The sequence below is a fragment of the Vipera ursinii genome, assembly GCF_947247035.1.
Source record: "Vipera ursinii genome assembly, chromosome: 3".
Taxonomy (NCBI): domain Eukaryota; kingdom Metazoa; phylum Chordata; class Lepidosauria; order Squamata; family Viperidae; genus Vipera; species Vipera ursinii.
Genome location: NC_139516.1, coordinates 186,354,547 through 186,370,001, shown reverse-complemented (window position 1 = coordinate 186,370,001; position 15,455 = coordinate 186,354,547). Strand labels below are relative to the sequence as shown.

General features: G+C 42.2%; 1 protein-coding gene across 1 annotated transcript in view; it reads left to right on the top strand.

The window, feature by feature from the left end:
• The first annotated feature begins 457 nt into the window (after positions 1-457).
• The window catches only part of PIP4P2 (phosphatidylinositol-4,5-bisphosphate 4-phosphatase 2), a 28,893-nt gene continuing 13,895 nt past the window's right edge, over positions 458-15,455 (top strand). Inside the window, exons 1-2 of the mRNA XM_083358002.1 lie at positions 458-596; positions 13,542-13,690. Of these exons, the coding sequence (XP_083214128.1) occupies positions 491-596; positions 13,542-13,690 (255 nt within the window). The 5' untranslated portion in view covers positions 458-490. The remainder of the gene's footprint in view (positions 597-13,541; positions 13,691-15,455) is intronic.

The window sequence follows — 15,455 nt, the reverse complement described above, 5'->3', positions numbered from 1 at the left end:
TATTAACATTTCGGCTTGACAGAGAGCACTCGTTTCAACAGGAAAATTAATCCTCCCAAATACAACTTGCCTAATAATTGTGCCCACAGTGTAAACATCTGGCCGACTATGCGATCGAGCATAATAACGCGCTTCCTGATTAAAAGCGATCCAGCAAATGCGTGCTGGAGCCCCATTTGCGCAATCTGGGCATCGGCCAGGGCCATCTTTCTCTGAGGCGCTTACGGCATCCTCCCTCCCAACTTCGAGCCATTGAAGCGAGGCAGGAGCGATTCCTCCTCCGAGTCCGTCCCCCTTTTCATTGATTAACTTGTACCTTCCAGGCAGGCAGGCAGGCAGGCCGGCCTTTCCGCCTCCCTCCCCTTTGGGCAGCGCTCCGCCCGGCGCCTTCCCTCCCCCGCTCTCCGCCGCCTGGCGACGCGCACACTGGCGCAGCGGGGCTGAAAGGAAGCCGGTCCCTTCCCTTCGCTCCCCGCTTAGTGCCCGAGTCATGGCTGCTGACGGGGTGGATGAACGGTCCCCGCTGCTGTCAGCGCCCAGTTCGGGCAACGTGACTCCGACGGCCCCGCCGTATTTCTCGGACGGCAGCCCGAGAGGTAAAAAAAAACCCCTCATCTCTCTCCCCAGCCTCGCCGCGGTTTTTTCTGCCTTCTCCCCGGCACGTTGGCCCCAAACTCCCCATCGGCTTTGCCGGCGTCGCTGCCAAGTTCGAGGGGAGAAGAAGAAGAAGAGCGGGGCGCGGGGGTGGGAGGGGGCCTGACGGAGGAACGAGCGGACGAGCTCGGGCGGCGGGGCAGAATTCGGCGGGTCGCTTTCGAGGCCGCGGGAGCGAACCGTCTCCAGGGGGCTTTCCGTTTACTCCCGGCTTTGGGCAGCTCCAGGCGCGCTGGGGAGTGAATGTGGGGGCGGAAGGGGTGCGTCTCTTTGCGCCCCCCCCCCCGCCCTCCCTAGCTGCTTTGTTGATGGCAAGGGAGAATTGGGGATCGGAGTGGGGGGCATCGGCTTGGAAGGGGGCGGGGACGCGGCTGCTGCGGAGAGGAGGACTCCGCTGTCCTTGAGGCAAGGCTGAAGCTCCTGAGCTTTCTTCCCATTTGCCTGGCTCTCTGCGCTTCCCTCCTTTCCCTCCCCCCCCCCCACAATTTCGCTGAATCAGGGGGCTTCTCTTGAGAAAAGAAGGACAGGTACGCAATTGCCAAGAATTGGTGTATCTGTGTGTAAATAATGCATTATCGGAATGTAGAATCCCACCCGGCTTCTGGCTAGGTACCACAGAAGAGAGCGGGTGTGTGTGTGTGTGTGGTAGGGGAGGTAGTCGCTTGCTTTGCGGTAAGAAGCAGAAATGCTGAATTCCGGGGGGGGGGGGGAAAGGTACGGAGTCTGCACATGCTCCAACTTCGGTTTCACCCAGCTGCCAACGGAAGGGAAGCAGCGTTCATTCAAGGCCGCGCTTGGCGGCGAGCCCAGCCGAAAGGCAGGTGAGGGCGGCGCCACGGCTGGCAGCAACCGAGGGCTGAGCGCGCGCTCCCTCCCTCCGTCCCTCGGACGCCGCGGCTCGTCCTGGTCGCCTTGCGAATCGGGACTCGGCCAAGGGGCGGGGCGGGGGTTTCGCCGGCAACGGGAGGAAGAGCCGCCAGCAGCTGCCGCCCTCCCTCCTCGCATCCCGGCATAGTCGGCAAAGGAAGGTCCAGAGCGAAGCATGGATGGCGCGGAGAGCCCGGACGCAGCTCCTGCCTCCTCTTCCCCCCGGGAGCCCCGCTCTGCCCTGACCATGACCAAGGGGCTCTCCATCTTCCTGGATGTAAGCGCGGCGGGTCCCTCGCCTTCCCCTTTTCGGGCTTTGATCTGCTGCGTCCTTGGGCGTCAGCGAAGTTCGACCCTTTTCTCTTGCGAACGGGATGGAGGTCGGCCAATGGGGGGGGTGAAGGGGTGGGAGGGCATCCCTTCCTTCCTTTTTAAAAAAAAATTATTACTATTGCAAACATGTAACAGGTTGGGCTTTTGCTCCTCTCGGTGTGCGGAAGCCTCAACCTGTTGACTCTTTGCCCACCCCAAATCGATGTGCGGCAAGAATTCCCTGATCTTAAGGAGATTATCCTGTCAAATGATGCTAATGCCTAGATCGCAGTTATCCGATATGAGCCCTATTAAGAGTCCTCCAGATTAAATCCCTCTAGCTGAATGCTAAACGGCGGAGCGGCCCGAAGGAGGAGTCACGCTGTGTGGTTGTATGTTTGTGTGTGTGTGTGTGTGGCGCGTCAGGCCCTTCCCGGCTGGGGCTCCGGTGCCTCCGCCCTGCCGGATCCCGGCCGTCGAACGCGCCCCCCCCAGATGTTGCGCCCGGTGCGGCCGGCCCCCCCTGCACCCCCCACGCTACGCCACTGAATGGTTATTAAATGAATACTTGTAAGTCAAGGATTATCTTTATACAACAAATTATACATTCATCATATGCTCTGGGACTGTACAGCACAACAAATTAATAAAACACATTTTAGCATTGCATGATGTAGAAGAGTCAATCATTCCAGGAATGGTCAGTGGAGAAGTAAGGAAGGAGAGAGAGGGAGGGAGGGTAGAAGACCAGATAGAAATCATATTTTATTCCTGGAAGCTTTCATACTCCTGTTCTTGGAATTAGGAATTGAAATTGGAAATATAAAACCTCATGAGGCTTTTGAGGGAAGCCTACATAGTCCTGGAATGCTCTAAGAGGATTATTTCATCTTCCTTTTCTTTGAAGTTGCTCCATTTTTTGTTTTCGTGCCTAGTTTTGCTCTACTCTTTTGCGTTAGCTTAATGCAGGGGTCTTCAAACTTGGCCCTTTTATGACTTGTGGTCTTCAACTCCCAGAATTCCTCAGCCAGTGTGTCTGGCTGAGGAATTCTGGGAGCTGAAGTCCACAAGTCATAAAAGGGCCAAGTTTGAAGACCCCTGGCTTAATGTATTCTACAGCCCAGAAAGAAAGTAGCTGGCTGCAAAAAGCCTTTGCTTATTGCCGTCCATGTGATTTGCCCATGTGCTTCCCCTGGCAAGGAAGGATCAAAATGTCCTGACCTCTCTAGAAGTAAAGGCTGAAAATGATTAATTATTGGTCAGAGCCTTTTATTTATTGTCATAACACAAAAATGAATCCCCATTGGGGAATATTTACAGAGCAAAAGTTCATTATTTGAGAAACTGAGCATAAGGTAGAACTTGAAAATTAAGAAAATACAAACAGGAATGTACAACCTCCTCTTGTAGCTCAGAAGTTGTTTTTCCTAATAAAACTTAGATCCATATCTTCTGGAACTGGTTTCCAAGGCCTGTAATGCATGGTTCTCAATATCAGGCTCACAACAATCAAAGAAGTTACAATAAAATCAATAAAAAGGAACAATAAAGGTAGCAAAAGTATCACTCTTCCTCATCAAAAGCCTGAAGAGTCAGATCTTCATGAGTATTCTAAAGAACAGCAGAATGGGGACCATCTGGATCTTGGGGGGGAACCCCATTCCAGAAGGCAGGCACAGTTTCAGAGAAAGCGTATTTCTTGGACCTGGATAGATGATATTTTTTAAGACCAATACAATTCATTGAGAGCAATAATTTAAATCTGCTAAAATAAAATGTAGGAATTCTTGCAGGAAGCTCAACACCCAGGAGTCCTTCATTTACAAGACAACATCTCTGCTGATGCCATGTTTTTTCTGTAATTATTTCTGGTTATTTGGAGCTTGTGTTTGCTTTGATTGTAGGAGCATTATCTTGGTGTGTCCTAATAATGGGATTGCTAATATTTTAATGAAAGTATGTGGAAATGGACAAATAAATGCCAACCCATTGTCTCTTCATATGCTGTTGTAGATATAATTAGTTTGGCCTTGTAATAGAAGCCGTGTTCAAGGCTCTCTTTTGTTCAAATTGAGATCCTGCTGATAGCTACAGGTATTGTACCATGAGAATAGAACTGTTGCTAATAGGTTTTGTGGACTGAGCAGATTACAATGTGATTCATTGGTTCAGTTTGAGTGGGGGATTTTATTTGAAGAATCAAGTTGGTTGAAATCATCAAACTGAATTGATAAAATTCAGTTCAGTGAAACAGTGCATGTGCAGAAATCCTTCGTGTTAATTGAATCATACTGTATTTGATTCATTTTAATTTGAAGAAATTATTCAGTCAAATCATCTTCAACTTAAAATTTGAAATGAAACTTTATGCAGCTTTAGTATTGAGTAGATTTGGTGACTAAGTATGAAGGAATGTAGGGTTGACTTTCAGGAATGAGCTTGGGAATGAACAAGTAGTTAAGGGGGATTTGCAGAAAAGATTACATAGTCCAAAAAATGAAAAAAGAATCAGAAAGAAAGAAAGAAAAATAATTCCCGCTTTATTTTGTTTAGTATAAGCTAGGATAGAGAGGGAGCTTAGACAGGCTTTCAAGATTATGCTATTCTACCTAACTACATGAATGAACGAACCTTTATTATCAAAGTACATGTGTACAGTGAGATTGGCTGAGCCTCCCTTCATGCTCCCCCCACTACAACTCACACCCACCATCTTGTTACACCATGTGAGCTAATTGCACAACACACCAGCCTTGCAAGTAAATCTTACATAGAGTTATTTCCTGTTCAGGAGCCTGACAGCCTATGGATAGAAGCTGTTCTTCAGCCTGTTGGTATGGCTGGCTATACTTCTGTATCTCCTACCCGATGGTAGGACAGTAAAGAGGTACTGGCCAGGGTATGAGTCATCCCTGAGAATTTTCCTCACTCTTCCAAGGCAGCGAGCCCTGGCGATGTCATCCAGTGGAATGTCTACTGGGTCTGTTGGTTGGTCCACTATGGTCCACTATGAAGGGCTGACAATGAGAACATCACTGTAATGTGTTTGGGTATAGCTTAATATGATGGGCACATCTAGTCACTGTAGCTTGCTAAACACACTTGTTGCCTTAGTGCTTTTTGTGAATCCAGACACCGTGGCTCATTCAAAAGACAGAGTAAAAAAAAGATATGGTTTATGGCTGTCCAGATGATTTTTGTTCCCCATGGTAATGAGCACAAAGCAATCTTTAAATGATTTGCTGGGCAATAGAGATTAAAGTCAGTGATCAAAATCACTGAGAAGATATTCTTGGCAAGGATACCACAACATTTATTAGATCACTGGGTGATGTGGTTGCTGTTTCTTTATCTTTTGTATTGATACTATGTGCAGTAACATTGGTGAATTATGCTTTAAGATTATGACTGAATTGAAGCACATCCTATATCTTGCTTAGCTGGGGGCCAGCTTGTACTTGAACTATGTATTAGTGTATATAATGTACAGTGTGCTCACAATAAAATATTACAATAAAGGTTATCTTATATCTCTTATTAGATATTTTTAAGGCTGGCTACTTCAGTTACTTATATGTTAACAGATGCTATGGAATATTGTAATCGCTGCTCTAATTGTAAGTGCAGTTTAATTCATCAGGCTTCGCTGTTTCATGGCTAAAAGTATAAACAGCAACCTACCCTTAAATTCTAAGTGTTGAGGAATTTGAGAGTTGCCCAATATTTTCCACAGATGGACTCCTCTATAAGCTATGATTAACAGTGAAACCTATCTCCTGCAGCAAGATGCTCTTCTCCAAATCTGGAAGGTAATCATTTTAATTGCAGTTACACAGAGTTAAATTTATACATTTTGTTTTGTTTTTTGGCTGAGATTCTCTGCACAAAGCCATTAACAGTATGAACTCTGAGCCACGATACTGAAATAGGTTTAGTGTGAATCCATTGATGATTCCTGGTTCAAATTAAATCAAATTAAATTCTTGTCTATGTCTTGTTGTTGTTGTTAGCTGCGAAGTCATGTCCGACCCATCGCGACCCTATGGACAATGTTCCTCCAGGCCTTCCTGTCCTCTACCATCTTCTGGAGTCCATTTAAGCTCACGCCTACTGCTTCAGTGACTCCATCCAGCCACCTCATTCTCTGTCGTCCCCTTCTTCTCTTGCCCTCGATCTTTCCCAGCATTAGGCTCTTCTCCAGTGAGTCCTTCCTTCTCATTAGGTGGCCAAAGTATTTGAGTTTTAGCTTCAGGATCTGGCCTTCTAAAGAGCTGTCAGGCTTGACCTCCTCTAGGACTGACCGGTTTGATCGCCTTGCAGTCTAAGGGACTCGCAGGAGTCTTCTCCAGCACCATAGTTCAAAGGCCTCAATTCTTTGGCGCTCAGCCTTTCTTATGGTCCAACTATGTCTATGTCTACAAAGTGTTAATTTCAAAGAAAAGAAGTCATTTTAGATCTTGAGAATTGGAAAAAGATACCATTTAAAAAATTGTCCCAGACCTCTAAAAGTTTCTGTGTGTATTGTTAGTTAATTAGGGCACTATTTTAAAGCAGAATGATGACATACTAATTTAATATTAATAAAAAAATAGTTATTGAATTTGTTGAAACTTCATTTCCAAACGAGAGATGCATGGGTTTAAATTCAGTTTAATATTCATGGCTATTTGGATAAGCTAGTAGTTACTTTCTTAGTAGAAAGACCACAGTATCTGTGCACTTTCAGTGACCTACAAATCTCATTGTGAAGCTTTTGTATTTACATTAAGCACAGTAGTCATAGCTGGTAGTGGTATCATAGCTGGTACCTCACTGAATCTGTGTGAGTGCTAACCCTGTAAGGCAGACCAGGAGAAGATCGGATAGTCCATTGTTTCTCAACCTTGGCATCTTTAAAATATGTGGACTCCAACTCCCAGAATTGCGCAGACAGCCTACAGGCTGGGAAATTCCGTAAGTTAAAATCCACAATCTTAAAGGCACTGATGTTAAGAAGCACTGAGATAGTCTGTAGACTTGAAAAGGCAGGAAGAAAAAGCCTTGATTCTTGCCTTCTGAGTAAGCAGTTTTCCTGGGTAGATCACTACTATCTTGTCTGCAGTAAAGCAATAAAGCGTCAACTTCCCTCCGCCCTGTGCGTTCCCACAAAGAGGGCCTCCTCAGGGTAATATTATTATTATTATTATAATATCTAGCAGGGTCAAGTCTGTGAAAAAACCTTATACTGTTACTTAGTTACTGAACCTGCAGGGGTTAAGTTTTTGGGGAGCTGAGATTTAGTGCTTTGTCTAGCCTGATATCTAACAACAATCAAAAGTGCAAAAGGCTGGGTCTACTGGGTTAATTTCCTTTGGTTAAAATATCTCTGGAAATGCATTGTAGTTCTTGGATTTGTTCCCAACTATGGGCATTGTATAGATATATATTTATTTTATTGTTTGATTTACTGTACCTGTTTTATAAGACAAGCAATGTGACTGGATGGTGTACATCAGAAAAACAAAATATCCACATAATATCAAACATACATGTATATATATAATATGAAATTCCAAATACAAAATGCTGATGAAACGCAACAGTAAAAACAACCAAAAAGAAAAAGGCAGGTTTTAAGGGCAAACAGAGCTAGAGGCTATTGTATAACAGGGGTGTGTGTTGTGTGTGTGTGTGTGTGTGTTGGAGGGAGGTATCTAGAGATAAATATTTTAAAAAATATTTTAAAAAATGTTTTCAGTTCATAATTCCAGGCTCAGGAATATGTGTGTCATTGTCTTTTTTTCCTGTAAAAACACTTTTTATTTTGTTTGCTTTTACATTCATGTACCTAGCATGCTTACACACTTCTTCTGAAGTTCAAAATTTCACTATGAAAATATCCCTTTGTTTTTCAGAGGTGGATTCATTAATTTGGATTCATTTTGATGGCTGCTACTCCATTTCTGACTTAGGGTGGGGGTAGAAAGTTCATAGTAACTCGAATGCAAAGTAGACATGATAGAATATGTGTGAGAGCAGGATCAAAGATTTTTGGGTTTCCTGAGTTTAATGAATAAATCTAGTTTAGGGATTTAACTATGGGAGGCAGGTTAAGCTATTTCCTAGGCCATTTATTTTACATTTTTGGTGAGTGAGGTGAAACATAGCAGCTTTGAGCAGTCATTCTAGGTAAGTGATGGCAAACCTTTTGGGCTTGGCATGCCAAAAATTCAGAAAATGCCCATGTCATCATACCCTCCAGAATAAAAGAAAAACAACTGTACATATTAATTTATTTTACAAAATGTACAAGCCAATTATGTGTTCAAGTGGTGTTCTCCTTCTATTGACAGACCCCTGGGGCCTACCCAAGACAGCTGTGGGTCTTATGAATGCCTTGGTTCTTGAAGCATCTTTGCAGAATGCTCTTCCGTGGCCTCTGTAGCCTCCTAAAACCATACCAAAGCATGTCCTATTCTCACCCAATTCTTGGGGTGGTGGTATGTGTGTCCAGAGGTCATGTGAGAGCACAGCCCTTTCATGTGACTTCTGGGGGGAGGTCTGGAGCTTCCATGAGAGCACACACACCATTCTCACACAGTCTTCCCAAATTGTGCAAGAATGGGGGGTGCTTTCGAGAATGATTGTTGGGGGTTGGTAAATTTATTTATTTATTCCCTGAGTCCTTCGGCAATAGGGCGGTATATAAATTCAATAAATAAATAAATAAATATTTATTTATTTATAATGAGACTTGTATGCCGCCCTATCTCCTGAAGGACTCAAGGCGGCTAACAACAATAAAATACAATAAATACAAATATTTAAAAATAATTAAATTATGTCGAAGTCCCACTAAAACCAATAAAAACATTTAAGATCATAATTAAAACCCTATTATCATCAGTCCAGGTCGGCCTGTTGGAAAAGATATGTCTTAAGGTCACGATGAAAGGACCGAAGGTCTGCGGCCTACTTTGATTCCACAAAGTAGGTGCCCCAACAGAGAAGGCTCTCCCCCTGGGGGTCGCCAGCTGACATTGTTTGTCTGATGGCACCCTGAGGAGACCCTCCCTGTGTGAGCACACAGGGCGATGGGAAATCGTTCCTGGCAGCAGACGGTCCTGCAAATATCCCGGGCCTAAGCCATGTAGGGCTTTATAGGTAAGGACCAGCACCTTGCTGGTAGGTCATCCAAAACATTGCAGGGAGTCACTTTTGACACCCATGTCATAGGTTTGTCATCACTTTCACAGGCTCTTAATAACATTCTGTCTCAGCGTATTCAAGGCAAAGGCAATGGAGGCAGAAGGAGCAGGATCCTCCCTCATGCATCCCAGAAGGGGCAAGAACAATTTAGTCTCTCCACTAACCTTCCAGATGGAAACCAGGCAGCTCCAATTTCCTCTCCTTGTGTCATTTGCTGAAGGGGATGTCAGCTGCAGCTGCCTAAGGCACCTGCTCTCTAATTTAACTGCTCCTCTCTGCACTCAAATTCCCTTCAATTCTCTCATAATGCATTTAAGGGTCAATTGAAGCAGTGCTGTTAAGGGACTCCCAAGACATTAAGAGATTTAAAAGAATGGTTGCAGGGACTGTGTCAGTTGGGAACAAAAATACTGAAGTTTTCTTTGATACTGGTAGTTATGCAGGCTTTCTACTTAATTCTTAATATAGATTAGCTTGTTGGCAGATAAGTAACCATTGATATGGATTTGGCACACTTGGGAATTGGACACAAAGGCTATCCTTATGGGGAAAGCCTATATGTATGTGTGTGTGTGTGGGGGGGGAGAGTGATGTTGACATGAGCATCATGACTATCATGCAAATAACAACTTATGTTTTTGCAACATATGCTATGATGCAAATACACAGTTGTGTCACTTGCCCAGTGGAGTCACAAATCCTCTCATTTTTATATTCTGGTTTGATGCATCAGATGATGGAGCTCTCCAACTAAAATTGGAAGTATAGCACCTGTGGTTTTTCCTGTCCATTTCCCCCCTACTTTATTTCCATTTTCCTCCAGATTATTAGGATTCAAGGTCTAGACAAGTGGGTGTAGAGTTTTCTTTAGCTGCATTACAATAATGAAGCATCTTTCTAATATGAAAGGAGCAAAACCAAATCTGCCTTTGTCTTTTCCAATTGCAGAGCAGGGATTGTGTTGAATATATTGTATCTGAATAAAACAAATGTTCCTGGGAAAGGAAAGAGTGGAAATAGGTGTAACATTTATTCTATGCATCAGTGTTGGCTTTTGTGAGTGTGAAGCCAAAGGGAATATACGTTTTATAATAGCAAATCTGTGAAAGCCCTAATAAGCAGGCATATGCATAGAATGAAGGCTACTGCTAAGCTTGTAAGCCACCCTGAGTCTTCGGAGAAGGGCGGGATATAAATGGAATTAAAATAAAGTAAAATTAAAAAATCTTCCATGTCTTGAAGCGCTAAATAAGTCTTTACTCTCCTTGGGATCATGATACCACACACTTTCTTGGATGTAAGGTAAAGGCTTAAGGAAGTTCTGTTTTTCTTTCTCTTCACTAAATTGTTCACCATTTATTTCTGGAGATGTGACTGACATCCAGAAGGGGCTATAAATCTCTTTATACGCCAGTGCTAGCAAGATGGCTTTTGAAACCTTTTGATCTAAGGACACAAGAGACTTGCCAAAATGAGACCTTTTGGAAATGACTGGGAAATAGGAACAAACATTTCCTCATCTGCTAGTATTGTGAATTGTCTAACAGTGTAAATGTTTTGCAATGTAGGGGCAAATCTTGATGTATAATACTGGAAATGGACTAACATATGTATTGGTTTCTCCCAAGGAATTCCTTTGAAATGCTAAGTTAGCAGCTGGAGCCTCTCCAAAAGCTTACTTCCTCTTTAAATAATTGTCACAAGGTTCCTTAGTTTTGGACTAATCTTTTGCCTGAGGGACGCGGTGGCTCAGTGGGTTAGGACGCTGAGCTTGTCGATCAGAAGGTCGGCAGTTTGGCGGGTCGAATCCCGAGTGCCGCGTAACAGAGTGAGCGCCTGTTACTCGTCCCAGCTTCTGCCAACCTAGCAGTTCGAAAGCACGTAAAAATGCAAGTAGAAAAATAGGGACCACTGCGGTGGGAAGGTAACAGCGTTCCGTGCGCCTTTGGCGTCTAGTCATGCCGGCCACATGACCACGGAGACGTCCTCGGACAAGCGCTGGCTCTTCGGCTTTGAAATGGAGATGAGCACTGGTCCCTAGAGTTGGAAACGACTAGCACGCATGTGCGGGGGAACCTTTACCTTTACCTTTACCTAATCTTTTGCCTGGGTTTATAATCTGCCTTTCAGTCATAAAATTAAGTGAAACTGTTATTTTCAGTGCCATTCAAGGTGGCTACCATTCTTTATATCTTGTAGCAATAGGTAAGATGAAACCAGCAGGGTTGTCTGAGCTAAGGCTCCCTATCGCTCTAACTTGTCTTTTTTAAAAATTAACTATTTTTAATTATTTCAAGCTGGCTCAGTTCATAAGCAGCAGAGCTCAGATGGTGGTAGCTTTTCCCTTTATTCAAAAAGTCTGGTATTTCAAGGAAAGGCAACAATGACAGTGAGAGAGAGACTACATGAGGTTCATCCATGTGTACACGTACAAGTGAACAGAGGGGGCATAAAAGTCTCATATATAACATTTCACGTTTGACCAAGTCCTCACTTCCATGATGGCAAATCTTTATTGCAGTTCAGAATGCTTTCTTAAATTCTAGATGTATCTACAATTGAAAAAAAAACTTTTGCTAAAAATAAAAGCCCGGTGAGGGAAGTGGCAGGGCAATGTGCTAAGAGAACAAAACTATTGTTTCCAGTCTGAGTCAAAGAAAGGAAGGGGCCTTAATGGATCTCCTCAAATTTTGCTTGATGGAACTGTCCGACACGGTTGTCATATGTACAAGCCAGGAAAGGTTTGACTGAAATTAAAGATCTCCAGCGGATTTTCTTGGATCTTAATCAATAGACACTTCAAAGAGCCAGCAAACGTTTGAGTTCAGCTCAAGGTAGAAAGTATACAGTAATAATCCAATGGAGTCAGCAAGTCTGTGAAGATGACAATTGGGGTGATGGCTTGACTTTAGTTCATCTGCCATCTGTTGTAGAGGGGAATTTGTATGTGAGGAACACATCTTTCTCAGTCCAAATCCTTTGTTTGCATATTTAAAAATGCAAAGATGTATGTCATTTTAAAGTATTCTGCAAAGGGGAATTTAGCTCAAAGGAATCCTTTGGGCATATGTCGCCTTCTGAAATCCAAGGCTAAAATGAAACAAGCCATGTTAGTCCTAATCCACATAATCCCAGCTAACTTGTGTGCTTGTTGAGCATTGTCTTTACTAGTAGGTGAAACAGTAAATTTTTCATTGCAATCATTTATGATCTGGATACTATCTATGACTATAAGTAATGTTGATGCAGGATATTAATTTCAGATCTAAACCCAGATTTAGACACGTTATTTCAGAGTTGAAAAACTGGTATGATACAGTTGTTTTTCTAATTTTGATCTCTCTTAATAGAGGGCTAATGTTGTCTGGAGTTTATTTTATTAGAGGTATTAGGTACTTAAAGTTTTTGGCAAATGGTAGCTTTTCAGAAAAAGCTTATAAAAAAGTAGCTTTTGACTTCAGGATGGCAATTATAAGTACATTTATATTTTGCCCTTTGTCTCTAAAGCTACATCATAATTTCCTTCTTTACATAAGCTACCCTTTCAAATCTTCAAACCCATAAATCACAAGTTCATTTTTCTCTTTTTTTTCTGCAAAAAATTATTTAATTTAATTTAATTTATTAATATTTCTATACCGCCCTTCTCCCGAAGGACTCAGGGCGGTGTACAGGGCAAGAATAAAACACAGAGATTTACAAAAAATAAAAGATAATTAAATACATGCCCGATTAAAAATACAATTAATACATGGTAAAAACCCCAATAAAAATAGTAAAAAGACCCCACTAATCACCCCTCAGGCCAGGCCGGCTTGCTCGAACAAGTATGTTTTCAGGTCGCGGCGAAAGGAGCGAAGATCGGGCGCCGTCTGGAGCTCAACCGGTAACTGGTTCCATAGCTCCGGGGCGCCCACAGAGAAGGATCTCCCCCTGGGGGCCACCAGTCGACATTCTCTGACCGGTGGCACCCTGAGGAGACCCTCTCTGTGGGAACGCACAGGGCGGAGGGAAGTAGATGCCGGCAGCAGGTGTTCCCTAAGGTACTCCGGACCTTAGCCCATGAGGGATGTCCAGTCACTGATAAATGTAATTGTTTCTCTAATCAAATTAATTTTGCCGTCTCTCCTAGTTCTGTCATCTTCACCAATGTTTCCCCAATGTGGACATTTCAAAATCTTTCCATTTCTGCACATGTAATAGTCTGGCATATCATATATAAAAACATTGTTCCATGGCTCTTCCCTAATTGACTATCCATTAATCGCAATAGAAAAAGTTTTGGTTTTAATAGAATGTTCATCTTTACAATTCTTTGTATATTTATATGTATTTCAACCCAGATTTTTTTTAACAGAGAATGCATCCTGAAACAATGGCACTTGGGTGTTAAGGTGGATGGTTTTTTGAATGAAAGGACAGTTGAATTAACTGCAAGGGCACATGACCGATTAGTTCTGCATTCATTGTGTGAATGGCTTTTAGATGCTTTGTCCCAAACATGTCTTTTCTTTCTGTAGCAGAACTCCCGCCACCTTACACTGCCATTGCTAGCCCAGATGCCAGTGGTGTTCCTGTAATAAATTGCCGTGTGTGCCAGTCACTAATCAATTTGGAAGGGAAGCTTCACCAACATGTGGTCAAGTGCACAGACTGCAATGAGGCTACGGTAAATGGCTTTACAAGTTTCTCATTCTATAACATGCTCTATTGGACCGCTTTACAGTGGTCAAGAGTGCAACATGCTATTACAAGAATCACTTGTGTGAGACTGCCATAGTTATATTTTTAGTAGGAAACAGTAGCTTCGGTGTTGTTTGGACTTGTAGTAGTAAGATTGGCTTTTGATCTTACTCTTCTTTGCGATAATAACTGATGTAAAATATATTTGTGTATCAGTTCTGTCGAGGGATGTATAAATCAAGGGTTTGGCTTTTTATTGATTTCATGGGAACTATGTTTGAAAGACCTAGCATTTTTGTTGCACCATAAAAGTAGTACCATAAGCTCTGCCACTTTCCTATATATGTGAAATATTACAACATACAAAAGAGGTAGTGTTTGCATTATTTCTCCCTAATTCCCTTCTCTTCTTATGTTTGTGGTTCAGTAATCTGATTAGGTCTTGAGTTACATCTCTTGTTCTGAGAGAGGAAGGAGTTTTAATTATGACAGATATTTTCTCTGGTAGCTCTGATAGGAGACTCCTCAGATTGCAGGAACAATGGATCACCAGATCCTTGCAGACGGTAGGGGGAGAAAGGACATGTTGCTTTCATCAGATATCTTCTACATAGTACAGATGAATTTAGCTGAGGGAAAAGGGGAAATTTTCTTAATTTGGAAGGGTGCTACGTGAATTTGGGGGAAAGAAATCAAAAGGAATGGTTGGGGAATAAATAGATTGTTCCTAAGAAAGAATGTTTTCAGTATGATTCAGGAAGAAGAGTGGTAATTAGCTTCAATTGCTGCATGAGAATTTAAATTCTGTGAGTCGGACAGTGATTTCAGAAATGGCAAAGAGTATGGCCAATGATAATGCAAGTAGCCCTGTTCTAGTCCAGTATTAATTATCCTCTAAGCTAAATAGCTAAATAATTAGTTAAGTCTAATTTGAGTCTCTCTCTGGGTATCTGTTTGTGTGTATACATACACATCCACATATCCACATACATACATAGTTTGTTCAATCTTTCTAGCAGAATAACCCTATTTTACATCCGTTGCATTAAAAACATATTCTGTTAATTATTGAAGATAATTATTAGAATATTAGAAAATATTTTAAATCATTAGAAAGTCAACATCAAACATAAAACTATGTCATTTGAATCTTTCTTGATTTTTGGTTGCAGTGAATATTTTATTTCTTATATTACATTGTTCCAAGATTTTATTACATCACACACGAATCTCTTTGGCAAGAAAAAATAAGATACTGTTGATAGCAAAAGAATAGGATTGATGGATACCAGATAAAGACCCACAATAGCTTTTTCAATGTTAATAGCCAAAAACAAATCGTACCATCATTTCTTAACTCTTTTGCACAAAGCTCCTTCTTTATAACAGTTTAGGATTTTGAAATGTTCTTACATCTGATTGTTGGCATAACCACCAGTTTACCCATTTTATATTCACCCCACTTCTGTTCAATATTTTCCCCAATATTGTCTGGCCAGCTGATTCAGGTTGTTTCAAGCCAAAAACCAATTCACCAATTCTTGGAATTCTGCTTGCGCATTTCTCAAAATTGGCCCAACTTATAAAACTCTTTTGTTAAAGATGTTTAAATAATTTGATTCTGGGGAATCTTTAATAACTAAAAAAAGAAATATTTGATAATATTCTGGTTCTTGAGACCTTTATAAAATTAAATAAGTAAACAACAATAGGATTCTGATTTGTTGTAACAGCAATTTATGGCACCGTCT